Raw genomic sequence first — 26268 nt, forward strand, 5'->3', positions numbered from 1 at the left:
TATTTTACTGCACTTGACTGTATGGCTAGCTCGCTATTACTGTCTCTTACTCTGCAGTTGTGGAGTCACAATGTCTGGGATCATGAGCGCCGCCTGCCATGAGGCAAGAAAACTGCTTGAATCTGTTATCTGCCATTTATGATCATTCCTCAGCACACGAAACACGTCACACACACAGTTGGTGACAAAAAGCACTGTACATTATATACATAAACTAAATTATTGAAAATCAGTTCATACATTAAAAGTTTTTTCGCTATTTTATTGGCGACGTTCAGACAGGAGGAGCATGCTCCCATAGAATGGCAGTTAGCGAGAGGTTGAGAGGAAGCTGTGGTTCCGAGCACTTGAATGGGAAAATGCGAAAATTCAGCGATTTTGAAGAAAAAAACAGTCAAAATTGATTAAGATAAATAAAGAAATACTTTAAAGTACAAACCACAGGGTGAAAATAGAAAATAAATTATTTTATCATTATATTTTTCCATTATGACAGGTGAGGCTCTGCTCACTTGCTTCCCCTGACCTCTATATATATATATATATATATATAGATTTCCTGTAGAGTGTGTATTCTAAGTTTGAGTAACAGAACTCAGTTAAATATTTGCACATTGTGATAAAAAAAAGATCTCATTCCTAATCAACATATCAGAAACAACCTGGAAGTACTCCGTCATTATCATGGGCTCTGTGGATAGATTTAATATGCTTGCATACTTAAATACAGTATCATAAATGTAATTCAAACTCTACTAAAGCTGTTCTGCCTAGCATTAACTGCCATAATGTCCATAGAACTTGATGCACCAGATGTTGCCTACATATTTACAGATTCCTTTGGCCTTAAAAGATACGCAAACAGAATAAAACTATTTATTTTTAATTTTTGTACGCCAAAAACAAGTTACAATTTAGGTTTGCCTTGAATGGTTTTGCAGTCTCAGGTCCAGAAGCAATTTTCCACTGAGATATTTTCAAGCTTTTGCATGTGGTCGAGTGTTTTTTGTTTGATGTTTTTTTTGCTGAAATGAATGTATTCACTTGGCCTATTTCAAGCCTGCTAGGAAAAAAAATGTGAATAATACACTATTTAACGTTTTGACTTCAAGTACATTTTGAAACACTTGATTATGTTAATTTTGTGTAAATATAATTTTCTAAGAACAGTAAAGTCTGTTACATTGTGACATCAATAATGAAGAATAAAGAAAACAAATCCATATTTGTCTTTTTTTTATGTCCTTCAATCGGGATCAGGTCCTCTAGAGGGCGACAAAGGTTCATATCTGATGGAGGTTATTCAGTTCATTCTGCTCCAGGCATTTGCTTTTTCTAAGCATATGTTCTCATGGTTATGAAGGCTATGAAGTGAATCTGCAATATTTTTGAATTGAAAGTAACTACACTAAATATCCTAGAATCATGACATAATGAACACAATAAGTTACATTGTGCTTCAATGTGATATGGCATATGATGTTAGTTAAAGTGTGATGTAATAGTTTAATTCAGCTATTTCAGAACAGATGGCTGGAGCACAAAGTTTGAAGAGGAGCTATGCTATATGTTGAAGTTATCTTTGACGCCCATGTACTTGTGTATATTTTTATATAACTTTTCAACTAGACATCCTACATTTATTTAGCTTTTTTTAATGATTGCAATGGATATTGTACCTCCAAAAGGTGCAACAAGTTTTTGATTTAACTAAAACATAAATAATGTACTGTACGAACACACATACGGTTCCGCTGGACACAATCTGCCCAGACTTCTACATTTACATGGAAGATGCAGAATTCTGTTTTCAAAAATCAGCCGCCATAGAGTTTCTTCCTCCATCCTTTCACTTTGATGACTGCCTAAGATAATACTCAGCTATTATATATGAAGGCAAAAATTGACATATTTGCACCACTCCAACTTTCTAATTAGTCTTCCTTTGTAAAACAAAAGTGTGTGTGAATCCAAATTAAAATCTCTTATGTGCAAAAAGGTCTGATTCAGTTTAAACCTCTTGGTAAATTACTGAATTTTCCCACCCAATATAAGTGGAGTATTTTAACACTGTACAAGTGTTCTTTCTCTACTCAAAATTGTGACCGAGAAACTGCAAAAACCTCGAACAGATCATAAACAGGTGCCGCACCGCCCTCTCGTGGCGAGAGCAGGTAACTGCCACTTCTAGAGTCCTTATGTTGTTGATGATGATGATGATGATGATGATGATCCCCGTGGCAGCGCGCTCTCTGCCAGTACTCACGCGAACCTGCTGCTAACCATTAGGACTCCTCTTTCAGCGATGCGCACAAGTTACTGAAATTTCACGGATTACCGTCACTGGCCGACTGCAGACTGCTCGCAGCCGACCAACCGAGCCGCTAGTGGAAGAGAAAATGAGAGAACCGACGTCAAGCATAGTCTGAACTGGAACACGTCCGCCGGCTGCTCGCCCGCTGCCTCGCTGTCACACACGGACACCGAATCCCGACTGCTCCGGTGGTGGTGGGGGGATTTTCCAGCCGTCATCACCGCGACCGGCCGGTAAAATGTTAGGCTTGGAGCAAACAGAGCCCCGATTTTTTTCTTAAATTGTGTTTTTTTTTCCCCAATAGGTGTAGATAATTTTTTATATGAGAGTGTGATGTAAATTTGACTTAGGTAATCCGGACATTTGTAAATAGGCAATAAAAATCCCGTTTACAGTCAGTATATTTAAGCTACCATTTTTTAATTAAATCAACGCAGGACTGATGAGGTATGACGTTACATTCAGGTAAGTGATATTTTTATTTTTTTATTACACTACAAACATTTGTCATAATTAGAGTGTTATGTCATATAGTCCTGTGTGATTTGGGAACGGGGATTAAACTTGTCATGTATTGTGTTTTCCTACTAATTATAGAAAATGTTTAGTGTATAAACACTGTCGTGTAGAGCAAACCGTGCTGTAGGAGACGGGCCCTCTTACTAAACCCGGAGCTGGCCCATCAGTTGTAGGATTTGAAGCGTGGTCGCACCTCGGGGACCATTGTTGATGTTGATTAGTGGTGCTGATCCTGTCCTCTGCTTTTTCCCTGTATGGGGATTGTACTCTTTGCCTCTCTTGTATGGCGTTTCTCAAGTCAGCTGAGCTCCCTGCTAGCCAATAGCAGTGTTTCATGTTACCTTCACGTCCAGGCATCACTGCGCTGTACTGTATATACTGGACCCTATAAATAAACACACAATCTGCGTTCCTCAACTTGTTAGTGCAGAATGAGAGTTGTAGAAATTATCTTTATATAGGTTTAACGTAAACAGAAAATGTTTTTTCTTGCTATGTTGAAACAATGTGTAATATTAGCATGAGGTATGAATAAAGCAAAACCTTTCCCCTCTTTAATTCCTATAAACTGCTAAATCGCTGAACCTCTGGCACCCTCATTATTCATAAAAACCCAGGGATTATTCAGACGTGAAAGAGGTTCAGTTGTAGATATGTACTCCCAGACTATTAAGCCACTCAGTAATGTTTAATCCTGGTTCCTCAGTGAGTGATTAGAAAGCTTTTCTTTCACCTAGATTTGTATGATTTTGTCCACAGTGGGGATGCAAAGCGAACCGAAACCATTGGGGTTAGATAACACACATCTTTCTCCCTCTCTGTTCGCTCTATCCCTGTGAACAGTGCTGTGTGTGTGCTGCTACCTACACTCGAGTCTCACATGCTTGACCTGGATTGGACAAAAGTCCTTGTTGTGTTTTGAGCGTTGAGTTTCCCTAATAGGATGAGAACAATCAATTGTGTGTTTGATTCCAGCAGCTGGCATTTGATATTTCTTGCAAACAGGGAAGCGGCAACATGTGCTGAACAAGTTGTTCAGACGCTTAAGAGAAACCATTGCACGTTGGTCTTTTTGTATGTTTACTTTGGCCCATTTTTTTCTAAAGGCAAATACATTTTAAGGTATTTTTAGGATTACAGTTGAAACATTGTCATTCTAAACAGAATGACAAATGTTTTTCTCTTTGTCTGATGTTAAATCAGACCAAACTTGTCCCATTTTATGTCAATTAGAATGACCAAAATTATTTCTATTTGCTAAATGTCACAGTAAGCAGAAAAAATATTTCAGACTTATTTATTAATATCTTCAATGTCAAAAGTTTACATACATTATCTCAGTATTTAGTATCATTGCTTTTTAACCGTATAACATGGTTCTGAGTTTATTTCCTCACGCTTTTTACAATAGTTTACTGGAGTTCTGACAGAACTGGTGGAACTGTGTCAGGTTTGTAGGCTGCTTCGCTTGCATCTTTTGAAATCTGTCCACTATTCTATGACTATACCATACCAAAACATTACTTGGTTGTCCGATAACCACTTGACGGTTGGTTTGGATCATTGACCATTTGGAAGACCCATTTTAACTAGGTGTGCACCAATTTATCAGACAGCCGATTCATTGACACAGATTCTCTTAATTTTGGGAGATTGTTGATCGGCTGATACTTACATGTGAAGCCAATCTTATCCCCCGATCTTATCTACCTCAGGTAAAGTATAAAAAAAGAAAATTATATAAATATAATTATCTGAGAAAATATCACTTGCATAATAATTTGGAACACGGTGTATTTGGGAGTTATCCTCTCCCCCACTACTGAGCTCTTTAAAGGCTTGCCTCCAGAAATATGACAGTGTGAGTCATGCTTGTTAAACGTGGCCTCTCACAGGGACCATGGTCTTTGTATTTGTCCGTCTGTGTGATCAACAACTGAGCTGCAGGGACCTAATATCATCAGTGAAGTTGCCGCTTGACTCAGAGCCCATTTGAATTTTGGCCAGCAGCTTTCAGACCTTGTGCTTTCTCTGTCTTCCCACATTACTCAGCCTCCATCTCCGTTCTAAATCTCTGTGAGACTAGTGCTGAGTTGGAAGGAGTCTGAAAGAAGTTTGAGCGTTGGATTAAGCATGCATGGGAAAGTTTGAATGACAAGCAGGTATGAATCTGCGGTTCATACCACAACTGGCTCCTCTTGTGGTTGTTCCACTTGGAGGCTCTGTTGTTTTTTGGTTTCCAGACAAGTAAATGTGTTAAATGTACTCCCAGGTGCACAACTTGTCCAAGTTTACCCTGTCTGCTGAAGGGCAATAGAATTATATGCAGAACACCACAGCTGACACCTGATCATATATCTGGAAAATATTAGTTTTTATAGTTTTATTGTGCTCCACTAAGGTTGCAATGCTCACTCCACGTTTTGCTACACATGTGATTTGTTTCCTAAGCTGATCTTGGGTTTTCAAAATTGAACTTCAGTGTCCTAAAATAAAGAAACGTATAATAGTTTCACAAAGAAAGCTCTTTAAGAACCCCCTAACAACCAGAAGATATTTATTATCTAACATCCTAACAGATGTTAGGATCTCAACTTTCCATCCGTCTGTCCGTCCATCATCCATCCATTCAGCCAATAAACAGTCCCTCCAGCTTGTTTTGGGACTTCTCCCAGTGGGACGTTCATGGAACATCTCACCCGGGAAGCGGACGTTTAGGCATCTTAAACAAATGCCTGAGCCACCACAACTGGCTCCTCTTGATGTGGAGGAGCAGTGACTCTACTCTAAGCCCCTGCCAGATGATTATACATGTGCAATATTATTCTATAAAAATGTTTTTTTGTTGTTGTGGTGGTGACCAACATCTCATTTTCTAAATGTTGTTAAAACTGTAAAACTGAGCAGATAATAACAATAAAGTGAAATATTTTTATTTCAGTTATTATTTAATTTATTTTTCATTTTATTTTCTTTATTTGGACATTTTATAACATTAAATAGTTGGACAGCACCAGCTCTCCCTCAGCCTGTGTCAGAGGACGTACAAGCGGAAACTATTCCTATGCTAATGTAATCACCTTGTGTTTTTTTTTTTTCAACTTTTCCATCCTCCAGAGGCATTCTTCCTCTCCTCTCTTCTGTTCTCCTCTTAGCTGCTTTTGTTTGAGCAGAGATTTAGCTACTCGCTGCAGTCATTCACGCAAACATTGGCACATATTTTATCAGACAACCTGTCCTCAGCCCCCTTTTTGTCTATGCCACTCCCACCCCTTTATTTCGCCCTCATTCTCTTTCACTCACATTTTCTCACCCCATCAGCCACTGCCCCTCCCTCGCGCCATCTCTCTTTCCCTCTCTTTCTCTGTGTTTAAAACTACTGTCTGCCTGCTCCCACCAACTGCAGTCCCTTACTGTCCCCCCATGCCACATTTTATTCACTCTTTTCATCTGCATTTCCCCTCTCAGTCACAAAAACATGGCCAGCACACACACACAGTCCTCCGGCTCTGTCTCTATCGACCTTCCTAGTTTTTCAACCGCTGCCCGGTAAGCTGAAGTTGCTGCAGGACCGCAGTATTTTATTCAGTGTAAGTTAGAAAATGCAGATTATCTTCTGTGTGAAAGATTTAAACAATCCATGCTAACTTTATTTTTTTTTTCAAGGAACCAAATTTGTGTTAAGTGGTAGATTGCTAATTGTTTTGAAGGTTTTTTGATTTTTCTCTTGACTTTTTTGGCTTAGTTTTTCAGACATTTTCAGTCCTGTTCATGTGAACAAAAAAGCCTTGCTTAATAGATGCAAAATACAATGAAATGTCAATGTCATTCATTTTTTTGTTAGTACCTTTTCTTTTTTCAGGTAAGGAGAGTTGATACCAGAGATCTGTCGGAAAGATAAATGACATTCTCCTTTGTTTTTACAGTTATGTAGAGGATCATATCTTTGGCAGTCAGTAGGCAAACATGTCACAATGATTTTAGCTGCACATTTTAGGGATTATTAGGCAGCTGCAGGTGTACTCGGAAACTCCCGGAAGCCCCAAAGGCCGACTCAGTACAAGAGTTCATCTCTCACGAATTGGAGCACCGACAGAGATGTGAAGAGAGAATTATTCTGACATGTCAGCCAGATGTACGCTTCATGCTAGAGTCATTTTGCTGCCTGGGCGAGATGTCACAATTTCAGCTGCAGTGTTGGTTTTATTATCTTCATCTGTAGTATACCACATTTGCCCACATGAGCAGTTGCTTGGTCATTTGGCTGGTGTCAGGAAATTCCTCTCGGCATTCTTTCGTTGAAAGGGGAACGAGTGGGTTGGGTGAGAGTGACAGTTTGCATGTGTATGTGTGTGTTTCTCCTCTGCAAATAAAAGAGGGTGTGTGTAAAACAACAAAGTTTGCCCTGACAATCTGGTGTGGGTTGAATATTTGTGTGTGTGTGTGTGTATTTGGGAGGGAGACTGTGAGGGTGTGAGAGACAGTGATGCGGTTGAACGTGTTTGATGTACTGTGATAACTCTCTCCGGTATGTGGCTTTCATGGGAACTCGTTACCCTGGGGACACGGGCAAAAAAGTTTAAATGGCAGCTTCCTCTTTGTTCATTGTACCTTGTTCCACCTTTGTGTCCTTTACTTATATTATGCCTCACCTCTAGAAAAGAACTGTACCTTACAGCATGTCCCTTAAGAGTGCCATAACTATTTTTTCCTTTGCTTTTAGTCATTGTTAAGTTTTCTGTTTTGTTTCTATATTATTGCATAAGTATTGTGCTGCATTGTGCTGCCGCGTTGAGTCAGAAATTATACTTTGTTTTTTACAGCTTGTGTTTCTGTCCTTGGAATGTCGCTTAACTGGAATTGTTTCTGTTCTTTTCAGAGTTTCTTAGCAGTTGGTGTTTTAATTTGACTGACAGCTATGCACATTGCTTGCCAGACATGTTTACTTTAAAGTTGGACACAGAATAGGCTTGATGCGATTCTTAATTACCGTGTTGTGAAAGAGAAAAGAGACCAGCATGGTTTCTTTTCTCTAAGGTCTAAGGTCTGGACTCACTGTGGTGAGGTAGGTGGTCCCTGTTGATGTCTTCATAACTACAAGTCCTGTATCCCAAGAAACTATTCATGTGACATGGATGCTCTAAAAAGTCTAGCAAGTTTGGCTAGCAAGATGGACTATCAGGCTTTCATCTGTAAAGTAAAACGTGTTGTGTTTTTAACTAATGCAAAGTGAGATTATTTCCTTATCATGGCTCCACCTTTTTTTCTCTCCATTTATTGCTCCATTCTATTCCCAGTCTAACCACATTTCTTTGTGCTGAAACAGTTGCTTCTTTACCCTAGTTTGTTTGCTTTCTTTATGTTCAGAATATTGATCCCGAGCTTTAACTCTGTCCTGTAGAAACTGTCAGAGAAACGTTTGGTTTTGATACCCTAACAAAACAGCAGCAAAAAATATGGTTATTTGGACATTTTGACAAGCAGGTATGAATCTGTCTCTGATTTGAACAAAAATCAGAGACAGAGTTTTGTCTTGCCATCTACAGTATGTCGCTTTATTCAAACCTATGTTTTGTGCAGAACTAAACATAAGAAAATTAGGTAGATTTTGTTGGAACATCAAATCCTGCCAGGCCTGTGTTTTACTGCATTGGGACATTTTACCTTTTATATTTAAGGGTTCAATACTCTATGAGTGCTCCCCAGACGTTATATAATTAGTTGTTGAATTCACCAGAAAGGAGGTCATGCTGTCAGTTTCACTTTCAGTTCCAAGTATCTAACATATAGAAGTGAGTGACTCTTCAGCAACGTCTGCATAGGAATCCATAATATAAAGAACTGTTATTGTTGGGTTATCTCTGTGATAATGAGTATCAGATGCATTCATTCTGTAGCAATGGTGCACTAAGTGGAAACAACAATGTACAGTAAGCTACAGTTTTTCTTTGATCCAAAACTGAAAAGCAACAATTGTTCCTACTATTTCAAAAATAATGTACCATTACTTACTACAATAATAATAGTATTATCCTCTGAAATCTTTATTTTATTGCATAGACTTAAACAAAAAAACTATCCAGAATAAGCACCTTTGAAATTTAGTAGAAGTTTAGTGTTCAGTATATAACCCATTATTGCTGTTCTGCTCTTTATTGAGGAACACAAGTTTAACAAGCTGGTACTGGCTGGGTATTTGCTCCAGCTGTCTACTCAGGTAGTTACTCTGCAGTCAGCTGCTTATTGAACATGCTCTTATATTGCCAAACCTAGATATTTAAAATATAGATGTAAAAGATGTTGCTCCTGCAGTTTTTATGCCATGGCTGTGTTTTGCAACCAGAAAAAAAGTTATACAGCAATCGTCTTTAAAGACTTTAGTATTATTATTTCAGCAAGCTGATTAGTAATGGCAGCAACAGGTGGGGGAGGGTAGGTGCAGTATTAATCGATGCTTCATACAGCTGTAGAAAACTCAGGAATTTTAAAATATAGAATCAGTGTGACAAGACATTTTACGGACTTTGAAACTAACCTTTTAAAGCCCTGTACCAGTGATCAGCACGTGTCTAGTCTACAGGCAGAATTGCAATAAGCCTTTCCAAATTGACCAAAAATGCACTGATTATCTCTCTTGGCTGATGCCAGAGAATTATAGTTATGAGTAGTTGTTTGTTTATTAGATCTCCACTACAGATGTCTAGTCACTCCAGCACAGTTCAACAGTCACTCTTTGTATGAATTATTCACACTCAACTGGCCCCTAGATCGTCATCCATTTTTAATGGTTGCAGTTGCATTCCACTGACTGCAGCTCTCTGTTGACTAATGGAGCTGTTTGACACAATTTATGTCACAAAAGGCTGATAAATGTGCTCGATGGTTGATTAGGGTAGCTCATTAAAAATCCCTTCTGAACTCCATCTCCTCAACTTTACAAAGATTTTTTTGTTTAATTACATGCAATCATTGTACACAATCACTTCTGTTCATTTTTGGAAAGATTTGTAGAAAAGGAACATTATTAAATGCACATGCTATAATGTATATGTGATAGTTAGAAAGTATTCCTGCAAAGAATGATGATTTTTTTTTTTTATCTACTCCCATAATTCAAATTAATATTAGAAAGGCTTTCTTGAAACCTGGCTTACCTTAACTTCAGAGACACAGATATATCCATAATTTAGGAATTCCATCTGGTGTGTATCTAAAAATTAACAAATTGTTTCATATTTGTCTTGCAGATTCACTTGAAGATCTTCAGAGAAAAAAATCTTCAGCTTTCACAGGAGGTGTGAAAACCCCTGGATCAGTGTGCTGCTTGACAAACATGTCAATTCCTTTGGGTTCTGCTACACAAGTGGATTTTGACAAACATGTAGAAAAATTAGGATAAGGACACTAGAGACAAAAGCTATTCTTTAGTGCCTGTGCTGTCATCCTTATGAATTACTGAGTAGAATATTAGAATAAGACACAAATGAGGAAAAAGTAGACAAGAGGGGGAGAAAGTCTGCAATCTAAACCAACTGTAACCTGAATCACAGATAAAGAACCTTCCAGAACAAAAGTGGTGACTGGTTGACCACAGAAACAGAGAGAGACGGGGACTGACGGAGGAGCAAGGGTTTAGAGGAGGAGGCGAAGGAGGAAGTCTCGAAGGTTTGGGAAAGACCTTTCTCCATGGCTACAGACCCAGGAGAGCCCACAGGCACTGAGGACTCACCTGAGAAAGCTGATGGAAAGAAGGAGGAGGACAAGCAGCGGGAGGTCAGGAGAGACCAACAGAGGGAGAGGACACCTAACACCTTTTTGGGCCTCCCCTCCTCCCAGGCTCAAATGGACACAGAGAAAGGAGGAGACGAAAGAGGAGGAGGAAATGGAGAAGCTGCCTTTCAGAAGCTTGGAGAGACTCCGGTCCTAATCCCTATGCCTTCAGTTCCTGTCGATACTAGTCAAAAACGGCAGAGACGGGAAAAGCGTTTCTTCAGAAAGAGTGTGGAGATCTGTGATGCGGATGATGAGATAGGCATGCCTCCTGACACCCCCCACAGTGCTCCCCACCTGGAGCTGCACTCCACAGATTCAGTCTTTGACAGTGCACAGCAGCAAGGGGCTGCTTCTTCCTGTGTAGCCTTGGGGCATGACCCCTCTCAGGGCCATGAACCTGGGAAAGATGTTCCTCCATCTGCACCCACCCCGAGTGTGAGAGAGAGGGACCGTGAACAGGAGGAGGAAGCAGAGATGAAGGCAGTAGCCACTTCCCCTGGTGGAAGGTTTCTTAAGTTTGACATTGAACTGGGCAGAGGAGCCTTCAAGACTGTGTACAAAGGCCTTGACACGGAGACCTGGGTGGAAGTGGCTTGGTGTGAACTACAGGTAAGACAAAGTATTTTCTTGTTAATACAGACTATTCAACTATTCATCAGGAGGTAAAGCCACGCAAGGTGAATGCTAATGACAAGAAGAATGAAAATGGAAAAAGCTGTTAGTATGTTGTTGTTGGAATGTGTAAGTTTAAAAAAAATATTCCTGAATTGGCCCAAACTTTGTGGAGTGAAATTTATTGTGGAAATTATTACGAATCTTCAGAGTAAGCTTTTTAATTTTCCAAAAAGAACTCAGTCAGTTAAATTAATTATTATTAAGATCTCAAATCAAAAGCACTCTACAGTTGATATAAAAAGTAAACTACTTTCTTTCTATGGTGTGTTTTTGAAAAGTGTTTTTGAACTACATGTTAGATGAAGGGCTGAATGTTTGCCCAGTTGGTAGTGCTGTTGATTTGCAAGAAGAAGGTCCTGTGCTCAAGTCCTGGTGTGAGGTCTTTCTGCTGGAAACTAGCATGTTCTCCTTGTGCATGCGTGGGGTCTCTCCAGGTACTTTGGCATCCAACATGTACGTTAGATTAATTGATCTCTCTCAGTTGCCTTTAGGTGTGTGTGTATGCATTTTTTTGTCTTATAGTGTCTCTATGTAACCCTGTGATGGAGTAGCAACCTGTGTTGTACCCTGCTGCCTCTCGCATGACCACTGGATGAATGGATGTTAAAAGGAAGCTCTGACAAAGATGGCTTTTCTGATTGCAGTTCAGTTTAGAGATGCACAATATGTCAGCACTAACATCGGTATCAGCAAGTATTAGTAATTTTTTAACATATCGATATTAACCCGATAAATAAAACTCAGACAATATTAACAACCAACATTTATTTTCATCTTAGTTTTTTTTTTCTGAAGGGGGAGGCATGGATTCTGTAGTATTTGTTTGGTCATGTGACAGTGATAGTCATGCAGCACAGGATTGTGGGAAGTCTGACTAAGGCAGAGTGGAGAGGCCAGTGGGGTGGGGTGTTTTTTTTCCCAAGGTTTCAAAAGGGAAGTGAAATATATGTTAGAATATACAGTACAGACCATAAGTTTGGACACACCTTCTCATTGAATTCAATGAGAAAGTGTGTCCAAACTTTTGGTCTGTACTGTGTCATATGACATGATAAGAATAACTTCGTTCTTTACAAAAGTGTGGTGTGCATTTACATGTTCTATATTGAGAAACACTCTATAATATGTTCAAAGCCTAGGATATTGTTTTATAATCTGAGCCTGCTTTAAGCCTCTTTATAACTTAATTCCCGAGCTATCTGCTGTGTTCCTTGTTTCTTGTGATGCTGTTTGTCCCCTGTTTCATTAATAATACTAATTTATACTGCAATTAAAGCACTCAAAAAATAATTTTCCTTCTAATGAGGTTACTTCTGAAGGCAAGAATTTATTTAGAAAGTATCACAGTGAAGGAGGCACCCCATACATTTCAGTTTTAACAATTAAAATTTTGGGGGGGGAAAAGTTAATTTTTTTGTTCTCACATCAAACTATGCAGTAATTTGTGTTGGTCCATCACATAAAATCTCAGTTTTTAATGTTTATGGTTTTCAAATTGTGAAAAATGTTTTAAGAGGTACTAACATGTTTTAACCTACTGAGGGTCTCGTAGTTGCTGAATGAAACTGTTTGTCATGCACAAACGTCGTAGTGGGAGAAAATAATGAAGTGCAGTTTATATTACAATATTCTGTTATTCCCATAATTAATGCCAAGTATGGTAAATGACATGAATTAAACATGTGGTGGGAGATGGACTTTTCATCTTAGCCTCACAAAAGAAAGCAGTGTTCTGGTAAGCCATTTGCCTTGACTGTTTGCTTTGTGAGCAAAATCAGTCATGTGTTTGGTTGGGAGCTAATTCCAAAACAAGAGCCTTGGCTAATCCTTAAGATCAGAGTCTGTCTATTGGACTAACAAGCAGCAAGCATGTCCCTGTATCACCTTTTCTGGTATTACTCTAACACCTACTGAATCAGCTTCATGTCAATAGCAAGCCTCTGCTCTTTCAACACGCCTCTTGTCATGTAGAACTACTCAGCTTACAAATATGTTATATTACTGCCATACTCAATAAGTTGGAATATTATTCAAAAGTACATTTATTCCAGTTAGTAAGTTAACTAAGTTAAGCAAATTATATAGATCAATTACACACACTGATTTTTTTTAAAGGTTTTATTTCTGTTTATGTTGAAGATTTTACTCCTACAGTTAATGAAAACACAACATTTAAGATTTAAATATTTCAGCAGACCAGTAGCAAACAAGCCTCTATGGACTGCTTATTCTAATTTACTGTTTCAACTAAACAGTAAATAACATCTGTGTTTATTAATATTCCTTTAGGTTTAACTTGCGAATGATGTTCAGTATGAGCTGGTAGCTTGTAGCAATTTGTTGCCAAACAGGATGCGTAAAAAGATATAACTACTGTATATATCCAATCATCCATTCATCCGTACCCACTTGTTCTTGCATGCCGCAAGGGTCAAAACCAAGAACATGAATTAAAACATTCCAAGCATAATTCATAGATTTGTACCTGTAACTCAACAACTGGAGAAGTAAAACATGAGTATGAAAAACATAGAGGAGATGGTGAGTATACAAATGAGTGTGAACGTAAGACAGGAAGATGATGAGCCAAACAGGGGATTACAGTGGCAACCCTCCCAGATAGCAGCCATGTAGCGAGGCCTAAGTTATCACATTCAGAGAGACCCTGAACACACTGTTGTGCACACTCTTAAACACGCATTACGAACAGTCACACGCCTATAGACGGATCCAGTTCCCATTCAATACAACATTCTAGTTTCCCAGAACACATGATCTGTCCTTTTTAGTCTACCCTGCCAAAGCCTGTAAACAGCTTTAATGTACAGAGGCTTTAAAGTGGACAAAAGTGCTCATAAATAATAACGTTACATGGCTATAGATGGTCTGTGTTGTAAAACTCAAGCAAATAACTTGTCATCCTAATCAAAATCTAGAGATGCACCATCAAATATTTTCTGGCCAATTACCATCTAATTTGAAAAGAAAAGTTGACCTAGTTGCTTTCGCAGCACCATTGTATGTTTTAATTAAACAGTACATGTTGAACTGCTGACAAGAATAAAATTTACAATCTACATTTGTCATCATGCCCCAACACTATGATCGGTCTGTGCGATGGTTCCAGTTTAGATGCAGTTAGGGTTATGGAATGGAAGACAACCTTTACAGAACTAACCCGACATTAGTTGATACTGTTAGTTTCCTCTGAGTCTTCAGCTTGGTAACACAATATTCCCCTTCCTCTTTGACCATAAATTTAGGGAACTAGGGTATTAGCTGTCCAAAAGCAGCTTGAAAAACCTTTCTCATTATTTCACTTTCCTTAGGAAGTTTCACACCTAAAGGGCAGAGCTATATATTTGCACCTGCTGTTTCCTGGATCTGTTTGTATGCAAATTGTACATATCTGTGTCTTTCTGTGTGAGAGCTTTTGCCATCTAAATCAATGACATACAGTCATTGAATTAGTTTGCCTGTCACTGTCCATTTCTCCTTCTCTGTCCCCCCTCCCTCCCTCTGTCTCCCGTTCACTTTTTGTCTGTTTGAGTGAGCATGCGGAGTGATCCGGGGAGTTAATTACAGTGGGTGCCTGTCAGGCTGGAACAAAAACCCTGCACAAGCAGCATAACTCGGGCGGCAGAAACCAGACTGGTTCAACCCAGTCATCCCAGATTGGTCCAGCTAAGCTTAGCACTAGTGCAACAGTCAGGACGGAAGTTTAACGGGTGCCAACTTAGATATTTGGGAATTTGCAGCATTTGTAGTCCCTTGCAAAAGTATACACACCCATTGAACGTTTTCACATTTTGTCACTTTACAACCACAACCCTCATTGTATTTTAGTTTGATTGGATTTGATATACCAGCACAAAGTTGTGGATAACATTGGTGCAGAAAAGTGATGAATAGCTTTAAAAAATAAACATAATCTTAAAATCATGGCTTAAAATCATCACATTTTGTTTTCGATAGCTTCTTTGGACATACATTGAGTCCATCAGCACTGACAAGCTTCCTTTTTATGGGGTCATTAAAATGCCCCCCGTAGTATGATGCTGCCATGCTGTGCGGAGTGCATTTGGGCCAGATAGTTCAGTTTTAGCCTCAGGTAAGACACTGAAAGGCACCGTCCGAACTCAGTTGACACACAGTTCCACACTTTGGAAGAGCTTGCTACGTTACATCACTGGGTGTATAATATTTGAATCCTTTATTTTTGCGTGACAAAGGAAGACTTGAGAAGCCATGTTTCCTTTGATGATTAAACAACAGCTGGGTTAGGCAAAATAAATAAAATACAATATTGCCATGTGACCAACAACAATAGAAGCTAACTCGGATAGATTATTGCTGAACTGAGCAGACCATATTGGAATTGATCCAATGCAACAGGCCAGACATAAGTTCATCCAGGTCACTGACAATTGGCAAGGATCCCTGGGGCTGTATTCTTCCACGAAGGCCTTTTATTACTTGGTTAGCAACCGAGATCCAATTGCTAACCATTGTATACAGCATGAATCACATAAAAACACCATTAACTGCACAGCCTTCTCTAGAATCAATAAGTCCGAGGTTCTTACAATGCCCTAACTAATGTTTAAGATAATCCACCAACAAAGTAAGAGCCATGTCAGTCAGATTTTAATTAAAGTACTATTCCCTTAAGAGTTATAAGAAGAATTATTTCTGAACTTCTGGTTTGTGGTTTTAAACTGAGATGTTGTGTTCTTGAAGGATGCCAGCAAAACTTCATATACGTTAATAGTGTATGAACCTATTTTTAAACATGAAGTTAATATCTTTGATTTTTCTTAATAAATGTCTTGTGGGTGTTTTAGAGCAAAGAATTATTGAAGTTTGTAAAGCTGATTAACAAATGAAGATCTTTAATCCAGCATGCAGACCAGCCCTTACAGAGCAATCATTCTTGTTAGTCAGAGCTGTTGTAGCTTACCGTAACTTAATCCCAGTTCTCCACCACCTTGGATTTTGAAACGCTCACACACTTACATGTGTGCTGTATTGCAACACATGCACTGCAAGATACAGTTGTCACAGCTTAATGTGAAAAAATTGTACCAATATCACCCTGAGGACTGACATTCCCCCTTTTGTTAACAGTAATTTTCAGCTAAGACCTGGTTATACATCTGTGACTTCTCCAAATAATCATCAAACCTGAAAGTAATCTCCCTGATATCTGACACTGATACAGTGTTTGCTAAAATAGAGGTTTTAGGACCTGCATGCTTTGGTATTCATGACCTGAGCCTCTTAACAGTCACCAAAAGCCATATCCTGTTCATTTAGACCAGTGTTTTATGAGACTTGTTTATAACCTGTAGCTTGACCTTCTGCTCTGCCAGATGTCTGTTCTTAGTCTTACTGTAATGATTTGTAGTTCTACAATCTGCTGTAGCGTATATAACAACAAAATTGCAAGATTTGTTTGGTCATGAAAATAACAACAGCACCACCCAAAAATATATGGTAGGACACTACAATTAATATGAGCAAAATAATGCGCTGTAGTACCACCTTATATAATGACACTTTAAGAAAGCGAAAACGGCACACTTTGTATACAAGGTAGGACCCCTTTGCCTTCACATTTTTCAATCTAATGCACATTTCTTGCAACGTTACTTTGTGAAATGCATTTTAGGTTGATGACATGTAAAATAAAACAGTTGAGTGTTTTCATTGCCCTCTGAAGACATTTGATGCTGTTTTGGGGTTTTGTTCCCTGTCAAAGGAATATAAGAGGAGTTAAGGAAGTTGTCAGTTCTTCTTGCACAACAAATAAGCAATGGCAGCAATCTATAAACCCACAGCTGCATTCTCACTACACCTGCCTGGTGACATTTGACACAATTGTTTTGTAGAGTTGACATGAGTTCATAGCTTACATCTTTTAGTATTATACTTTTGAAAATATCTTGTGTTAAATATTTTCTTTGCTTATATACAGCATTAGATCTAAGCATCCACCTGTAAACTGCAAATCGAGCCACAGGAAATAGCGTTTTAGATGACTATATTCAGAATAAAAACAGACAGGACTGCTTGGAACATATTCTTCCACAGAGAACCAAATCTGATTAAGATGCATCTTGCTCTGCACATACAGTACATATACCCAAGACATATATGTTTGAAAATACCCCAATTGAATCTCACTAACCCTTGGTTACACACACAGGAGGCAGACAACAAACAGTCTCCTTCTGTTTACACTCATAACAGATCCTTCTGCCTTTTTTTTCTCACATATCTTGCTTCTGAGTAATTATTTTTGCTAAATTATGGTTGTGTTGGAAGGCAGCTGTTAAGGGCTCTTTTATACACATTTCTCAATTGATTACAGTTGGCTTGATTAAGAAAATAACATTTTGCTATCCCATTAGGACTTTCTCATCATTTGCTCATTTGCATTATTTACCAATAGCTAGAGTTAGCAGAAATGTTACAAAGGACAAAAATGTTGTTTGTATAATCTGTCAAGAGAGGAGCACAAACAAAATTTCACAACCTTTCATATTTATCATGGTGCAGTGATGACACACAGCAAATGAAAATACAGAAACGGTGGCATTACAGAAAAATAATGAAGCAACACGACTTCATTATTCTTCTGCATGAATTTCTGTGAACTGGCAGTTGTGCTCTTACTCAGAAAACATCTCTTGCATTCTCCATATATCTATAAGAGAATGCAAGTATTTGCCACCGTCTTATACCTTAAGACGGTGGCAAAATAAAAGGTTTATCTTCCAACAAAAGCAAAAGCTTGGGTTAGCTCTCTGAAAATCTGAGAGAAGGCGTTAGTGTCTAAAGGAATCACACTTAAACTTCAGGGTCACAACTCCAAAAGACTTTTGGCTAGTAGTAACACTTCCCATCACCAAAGAAATAGTGTGACGATCCTGTCAGATGACTATGTGACGATCCTGTCAGATGACTGTTGAGCTGCTGCAGAGACGGATCCATTGACATGAGTTCAGCAGGCACAATAATTGGAAACACCTGAGTTACCTCTTCTTAAGGGCTGAAGTGCTTTATTGCATTAGGGGAGTAATGGTCCTATTCCTCCATTTCTTGTTCTCTGGGGATTTTAGTCTGGATTGCTTAACACTTCTTCATTGATAGAACTGATTTTTGTTACTTGCCCACATTAAGTTGTTAGTTTTGTTGTTTACTGAAAATAAGTATTTATAAGTTATGTCCTTGTGTCTTTTCCCTCTCTTTTACCATAATCCCTGAAACAGGTTGTGATTATAGTCAGTGTGAAACATGATGGTGGTGTCATCCTTCCCGGTTAATTTTCTCAAGTTCGGAACTGTTGTTTTTGTAAAGGTGGATGAAATTATGATCCAAATACCTTCAGAGTTTGCCAAAAAGCTGAATTTACTTAAGAATCCCATGAATTCAAATAACAATTTCACAGAGTCAGAGAGATTTTGAGAATTTTTGGAAAGTGCTGGGATCGAATTTTACCAAGTCAAGACTGAGTCTAGTGTTAGACTCCAGCCAAAGAAAGCTGAATGCTGAAATTAAATCAAAAGATGCTTCAGAAAGATTTGACAAAAGGTTATTGCAGTTTTTATGTTTTATATTTTTCCCTGTGACAGATTTGTTTGATTGATAGTTACATTCTACACCATAGCTTTTCTTTAAAGAAAAGAAAATGTCAAATTCTTGCCTTTTAATTATGTACAGTACAGACCAAAGGTTTGGACACACCTTCTCATTGAATTCAATTAGAAAGTGTGTCCAAACTTATAGATTATATATTACCGGTAATCTTTTTTTATTTTCTCATAGAATAGAATAATACACATGAATCTTGGAACAATATAACATTATTTTCTTTCATCTCTAGGTGACACTTTGGGTCAGACGGTATAAACAACACATTTGGTTGTTCCCATTGTACAAACATTCCAACACACAGCGAAATTAGTTTTGGAAGGCTAACATTAAGCTTCCTTAATTGCCTCCCCAAGGCCCTGACCTCAATCCCATTGAAAATGTATGTTTTATGATTAAAAGCAGGCTCCATGCCAGGAACCCAGCCAGTTTAAATGAGCACTACCTTTTTTTGATAAAAGGAATGGTCAAATAACCACCCAAAATTACGAGCGCCCTACTTATGGCAGTAGCTTGCAAAATGCATTTATTCAGAGTTGGGTTGGGTGTACTCATACGTTTGATCCTCTTAGAACCTCTTAGAATAAGAGAAAAAATTCAATAAATCCAAGCTAGTGAAGCCAAATAATGATTTTCAAATTAACTGTATGGTGCATCAAGAAAGGAGCTGTTAAAATTCACCATTAATACCTGAAAATGTGTTCATACCCATAATGAGTGTAAACAAACATAGTCTCTTTTAAAAAATATGGCTCTGTTTTGTAATGTTAATAAATAAGGAGGCTTGCATAAAGTAAAAACTCAGTTTTTCTGAAGCAGTGTGTTTGTGTGCATCTGTGAATTGGTTTGTGCAGCATTGGCTCATGTGAATCTGTCTAGATACAACTAAACAGATTCATGGAGACACTAAATGAACTCATTGTGACCTTTGCTGACCCCGAAGCTGTCTGATGTGACACTCAACGAGACACAGTAGACGCTGAGGAGGCTGTAGACAGAAACACACAACCAGGTTACCTTGTCTGACTCTGTGCCACACAGTGAGGGAGAGCGATGCTCCATATGAGGAGTGAGACAGAGGACAGAGGCAACACAACAGAGGCAGAACTTCCTGTCAAAATCAAGCACGCTTTGTTCTCTAACACACTTTTGTTTGCACTTGAGCTAGAAGGGTTTTACACAGATAACATGCTGTACAAATCAATTAAAAAGAGAAAACCTTTTGGGAAAGGTAGGAACATGCAGAAGTGAGTGTTCAGGGAACACCAGATAGGGATGTGCAGTGCCTTTTAAAAGCGTTCACACTCATTAAACTTGAGCCTGCTTGTGAGATAGACAGAATAAGAAATTTATATTAATAAATGGCTTTCTTCATTTTAAATTGCTATGGATCTCTTCTATTTCTTTAGGATTACTATGGGCAGCTTAAATGTTTTCTAGTTAGTAGTCTCCTTGGCATGTTTTGCTAGATTCACTGTTATGTCATACTCTACATTTTCACAATAGATTTCAAAGTGCTATGTAATTTGCCTCAGCTTGGGATATTGTTTTATAACCTAACTGTACTTTAAACAACAACTTTCTCCCTGACCTGTCTGCTGCCCCTTGGTCTACATGATGCTGTTTGTTCACTAATGGTCTCAAACAAACGGCTGTATTTACACAGAGATTAAATTACACACGTGTGTACTGTATTTGCTATATAATATACAAGGTCTATGACAGGACATAATAAAATTCATTCAAGTTTGTGGCAACAGTGACACAAAATGAGAAAAAGTTAGGACTACTATTTGATGCTATTTGTGAGCTATTGTACTTGTGCATAACTTTTTTCAATTTGCTCCACAATGTAGTTAGTGTTGAAGAAGTATGATTTAATGTTAGACATAATAGTTATACACAGCACCAAGCATTTTTTCCACCACACTGTAGTTCTGTGTTAAAAGGGGAGGGATGAGAGACTGTCTTCCCCTGTAGGATTTCCAGAAAAGGACACTGAACCAGTGCACAGGGAGGGAAGGAACAAATCCAAACACAAACGCTCAAGGGGCTGCGATGATGAGAACAAAAAAATATGGATAGGTACAGCCATCAAAGATTGTATTACATGATTTTTTTTATTTTTTTTTGCACATTTGCCCCCAATTACCTGCAGGTGCTGTCTCTCTGATTGGTTTTGTTTAACGCTAACAGCTCGGCATCGTTGGAATTGATCAGTGGAAAGCAAGTCTGATGACGACTTCTATTTATGGCTTGTTTGAATGTGACAGGACAATAGCTGCCATAAGAGTTTCTTACTTTAAAGTTAGTTCCATTGTATCGTCGTAAAGAATTCCTGCTTTTATTTTTCAACATGTACCTGTTTTAAAGTATAAATTCATCAGATGCTGATCCTATTTTATCAGTGGTCTTAAATAGTAATTCAGCAGGAAAAATAATAAATTATACACACTTGTCTAGTTTGTTTGCTCACATAGCAGAAAATAATACTAGTTCATACAGAGTTTAAAATATGTACCAGTTTAAAGGAGACATCCAAAATTTCTTGCACTGTGAAAAACTGGATTGTAATTATATACTGTATATATATATATATATATATATATATATATATATATATATATATATATATATATATATATATATATATATATTTGCAAAATCACAATCACATATCACACAGTTCTGAAAAAAGCGTTTTTTGTTTGCAAGGATTATTATTATTATTATTTGGTTTTTGTCTCTGTATTGCTCCTTATTAACAATGGCACAAACAAAGGGGTAAGGGGTAAAGGAAAGATTCAAGCTCTGATGGATTATGTAACAATAAAATGATTATTAGAAAATAATATGTTCACTCTAAGTAGTCGCTATGCTTGTGTTTAACGTGAGATTTGTCAGTGGCTACCTCTGTTTTCTAGAATGTTGTATGACTGTGAAATGAATTTCTGCAGCACTGGTTCTTTGTGCCATATTGGCAATGTGGTGCAGCTGCAGCATAAATGTGTTTTTAAAGCTACAGCTTGGGTGTTGCCTAAGGTTGGTTGCATTTCTTTATTGCTAGCACCACCTAGTGGCATCAGGATTTATTGTACACTCAGTAGAAAACTTCAAGTAGCCTTGTGATGTTTTAAATTTATGAATGGATTGTTTTTAAGTAACCTTTTATGATGGAAGAAAATCAATGGGGCAGTCTACTTAGTGTTTTTGAACTGCAGTCCTGTAAATAAGCAGCCCTTGTGACTACTCAGACCTTTTATTTCTGCATGTACCTTTTTACTGCAGGACCGTAAGCTGACCAAGGCAGAGCAACAACGCTTCAAGGAGGAGGCAGAGATGTTGAAAGGTCTTCAACACCCCAACATAGTCCGCTTTTATGATTCCTGGGAATCTGTGCTGCGTGGAAAGAAGTGTATTGTACTGGTCACTGAGCTAATGACATCAGGAACACTTAAAACGTTAGTACAAAATCACCTTTCTGTTCATCAGGTTCAGATTTATTTATTTAAAATGGGGCCCATTTCTATCAGTAAAAAACTTCCGTAGGCCCAAAGGGAAATTAAATTATGCCAGATTATAGCATAAGGCTAATTACTGTTTGCTTTTTCCTTGGCAGGTTGATGTTAATATGTAACAGAAATCAAACCACAAAATGCAAATACAAAGCATTGTAAATGATAAAACACACACAGCTTACACAGAGCATGACAGAACAGGTGAAGACCAGACTGACACCTAAAGTGACCATGTGGAACACCTTTAACAAACTTAATATCCCTGCGCATTGTGTCTCTTAAGCAAGACTGATGGACTAATACCCACAGAGCTATTGAACAAATAAAACCGACACAAAAGCCCAAGAAGTTATTGGACTTATATATTATTATTATTGCCTCTTCTGTTATCATCTTTGTTAAAAGATAACTTTTAGATGTCATTGTAATAACAGCATATCTGGTCATTGCAATAATATTTAAGAGTAATGTGTTTTTTTTATGTTTATGCGTTTCTTTTTAGTAAGTGTTCTAATAGTTATGACAAAAACATAAATATTAAGAAAAATAAATACAATTTCAGTGGTATTTGCATTGTTTTGACCTTTGTGTTCCCAGTCTTGGCTATCGATCAGTTTGTTCTTTTGGGTGACGGCATGTATTCTGTGTGCACAGCTACCTTAAGCGCTTCAAAGTGATGAAACCCAAAGTCCTGAGAAGTTGGTGCAGACAAATTCTGAAGGGCCTTCACTTCCTCCACACCAGGACTCCACCAATTGTGCATCGGGACCTCAAGTGTGACAACATTTTCATAACAGGCCCCACAGGGTCAGTTAAGATAGGTGACCTAGGACTGGCCACTCTTATGAGGACCTCCTTTGCAAAAAGTGTCATAGGTAAGATGTATAAGCTGACCAGGCGAAACATTATGACTACTGACAGGTAATGTGCTAAAGTCAGATTATATCTTCATCTTGACACATGTTAGTATATTGGATAAATTATCCAGCAAGTTCATTTTGTCCTGAATGTTGGTTTGTTAATAACAGAAAAAATGGGCAGGGATAAAGATTTAAGTGTGTTTGAAAAAGGCAAGTTGTGGTGGTTTGACAACTGCATCAAATTATCTCCAAAACTGCTGCCATTGTTTTTTTTTCCAACACATCTCAGTTTGAGATCACTGATTGATTGTATCTGGTATTTGTCTTTGTGGCCTGTTTTTGATTTAGAGCTGCTTTCTTGCTTTAACAGGAACCCCAGAATTCATGGCTCCAGAGATGTATGAGGAGCACTATGATGAATCGGTGGATGTTTATGCCTTTGGGATGTGTATGCTGGAGATGGCTACTTCAGAATACCCCTATTCTGAATGCCAAAATGCTGCTCAGATCTATCGCAAAGTCACAAGTGTAAGTGCCTTTAATGGAAATTTGCTGTCCTGATCACTCTGACGACAAAGATTTTGTTTATAAAAATGTTAACTAATAATATTATCCAAGATATTTAAGCACAAAAGTAATCATTTGAAATGAAAATCAATAGTTCAAATAAATTTTTTTACATTCATGTTAATGCAGGGTATAAAACCAGCCAGCTTTGATAAAGTCAATGACCCAGAAATCAAGGAAATCATTGAAGGCTGCATTCGTCAGAACAAAAGCCAGAGGTAAGGAGTTTTTTGTTTTTATATCCATAGTCTCTTATGCACATTTATTTATCACATTGTTTCTGTTTCCTCCTTGACAGACTCTCTATCAGAGACCTCCTGAATCATGCATTCTTTGCAGAGGATACAGGAGTAAGAGTGGAACTGGCAGAAGAGGACAACGGAGCCCAGGATTGCCTCGCTCTCCGAATTTGGGTGGAAGACCCAAAGAAGTTGAAGGGGAAACACAAGGACAATGAGGCCATTGAGTTCACCTATGACCTGGAGAATGACATTGCTGAGGAAGTAGCTTTGGAAATGGTGAGATGTAAACAATTTATAAGTGATGATCTAATGGGCTGAAAAAATAGCACTTAGCTAATCTAGTTACTACTTACCTAAAGGCTAAATGTACCTGCAAAGATCACTTCTTGTTTTTTTGTCTCCCCCTCTCACTTTTAAAAGGTGAAGTCAGGCTTCTTTCATGAGAGCGATGCAAAGGTGGTGGGAAAATCCATCCGGGATCGAGTGAATCTGATCAAAAAGTCAAGAGAGCGTCGACAGCAGCAGCTTACTCATCAAGGCTTTGATGACAGAAGGGATTCTACTGTCACCTCTTATGTTTTTTCTTACCCTTCATGCCCATCCTCACTAGTGGTTGGGGCAGCTGGACAAACAGGAGGTGGTGAAAGTGGAGCTGGAGGAGTGGTTCAGGAGTCTGAGGAGCTGCCTGAAGTTGACCAGCATGTCATGCAGCAACATATCCTTGGTGCGACAACCCTTAGCTTGCCAGGTAGAGTTGATCAAAAACTTGCTTCCTACAGTGCATTGGTAAAGTTTTCAGACACTTAAAGTTTTTTGGCTTTTTGTGACATTGGAGCCAAAACAAAAACAAGTTATGTGCTTTCATTGTCAAAGGAAATGAAAGCATATAACTGAAGTGGAATAAAAGTGATAAAAAGTTTTTAAATTGTTCCCAGGTACACAGCACACTGTGAGAGATAAAGTTGTGAAGAATTTTAAGGCAGAGTTAGGCTATGATGTCCCACGGTTTGAATAGCTCACACTGTACTGTTAAATCTATCATCTGAAAATAGAAAGAGTATGGCACAGCTAAAAATCTACCAGGATAAGTCTGTCCATCTAAAGGAGAAACCAAGAGACCCCTAAAAACCTTGGAAGAACTCCAGCTCAAGTGAGAGAATCTGTTGACAGGACAACTTTCCAAATATTTGACTTTTATCAAACTTTCCAAACATTTGACTTTTATCAAAAACAGAAAAGCACAAGAAGTTGCATTTTCCCAAAATCCGTGTAGGAGTTCTCTGGTCAGGTGAGACCAAAATTAATAGCCAATACAAAAAACACTATCAGGAATACAATGCTTCACATTATCCTGAACACTCCATCCCCACAGTGAAACATCATAATTGCACCATCATGCTGTTGAGATGACACACAGTGGGTAAGAAGATGATTGTAGAAAAGGGTGGTGCAAACAGATTTCAGGCACTAAATACATATACATACCAGATTTCTACCATTTTATTTGTAAAAAGCCTTGATATGTCCTTTCCCATCCACTTCCACTGAGTTTTGTGGATGAAAGTGACAAAATTTAAAAAACTTCAGAGTATAAATAATTCTGCAAGGCACTGCTTTTGTTGTCAAATTTCTAAATGTAATGTGTGAGTTTTATGGCTTTGTTGAACATTTATTTTTTTACTCAGAAATTGAAAGTGTTGGGTCTGCCAGCTGTGAGTCATATGCAAGTGGACAGAGCCTGGCACTCTCTCTACAAGGGGAAACTTATTCCCACTCCCAGATAACTCCTCAACCATTGCTATCTGTAGGTCTATATTTAAACCTACTAACACATTAGTAGAAATATGTTCTGAAACAATTGGTCCTTACACATATTCTTGTGATACAGGTCACTGGTGCATCGGCTGAAACTCAAATACTCTGCACTGACGAGACTGGAATTGTTCCAAATCTGCCTCTTGTTCAGAGCGTTAGTATGTCTAACGTTTGCATTCCCAAGACTGAAGGAGAATCTGTTGGCCAGACCTTTCTTCAACCCAGTCCTGTTGTTCCACAGATATCCCCGAGTGTACCGCAACAATATCTTCAGGTGAAAAAGATAATAATATATCTATATAAATAAAATCAATATTCACAAAGGGACG

General features: G+C 38.2%; 1 protein-coding gene across 10 annotated transcripts in view; it reads left to right on the plus strand.

Moving 5' to 3' along the window:
* The first annotated feature begins 2221 nt into the window (after positions 1–2221).
* wnk3 (WNK lysine deficient protein kinase 3) overlaps positions 2222–26268 on the plus strand; it is a 41424-nt gene continuing 17377 nt past the window's right edge. For 8 of the 10 annotated variants that reach the window (XR_003597585.1, XM_028033517.1, XM_028033848.1 and 5 more), the window contains exons 1-10: positions 2222–2779; positions 10081–11215; positions 22226–22398; positions 23110–23330; positions 23686–23843; positions 24012–24100; positions 24181–24400; positions 24545–24872; positions 25810–25928; positions 26013–26213. Coding sequence is in view for 9 of the 10 variants with exons in the window: in XM_028033517.1 (XP_027889318.1) it covers positions 10520–11215; positions 22226–22398; positions 23110–23330; positions 23686–23843; positions 24012–24100; positions 24181–24400; positions 24545–24872; positions 25810–25928; positions 26013–26213 (2205 nt within the window). In the remaining variant the exon portion in view is untranslated. The remainder of the gene's footprint in view (positions 2780–10080; positions 11216–22225; positions 22399–23109; positions 23331–23685; positions 23844–24011; positions 24101–24180; positions 24401–24544; positions 24873–25809; positions 25929–26012; positions 26214–26268) is intronic. The other 2 variants (XM_028033592.1, XM_028034135.1) reach the window with 2 other exon arrangements.

This window comes from Xiphophorus couchianus, chromosome 1 (assembly GCF_001444195.1).
Source record: "Xiphophorus couchianus chromosome 1, X_couchianus-1.0, whole genome shotgun sequence".
Taxonomy (NCBI): domain Eukaryota; kingdom Metazoa; phylum Chordata; class Actinopteri; order Cyprinodontiformes; family Poeciliidae; genus Xiphophorus; species Xiphophorus couchianus.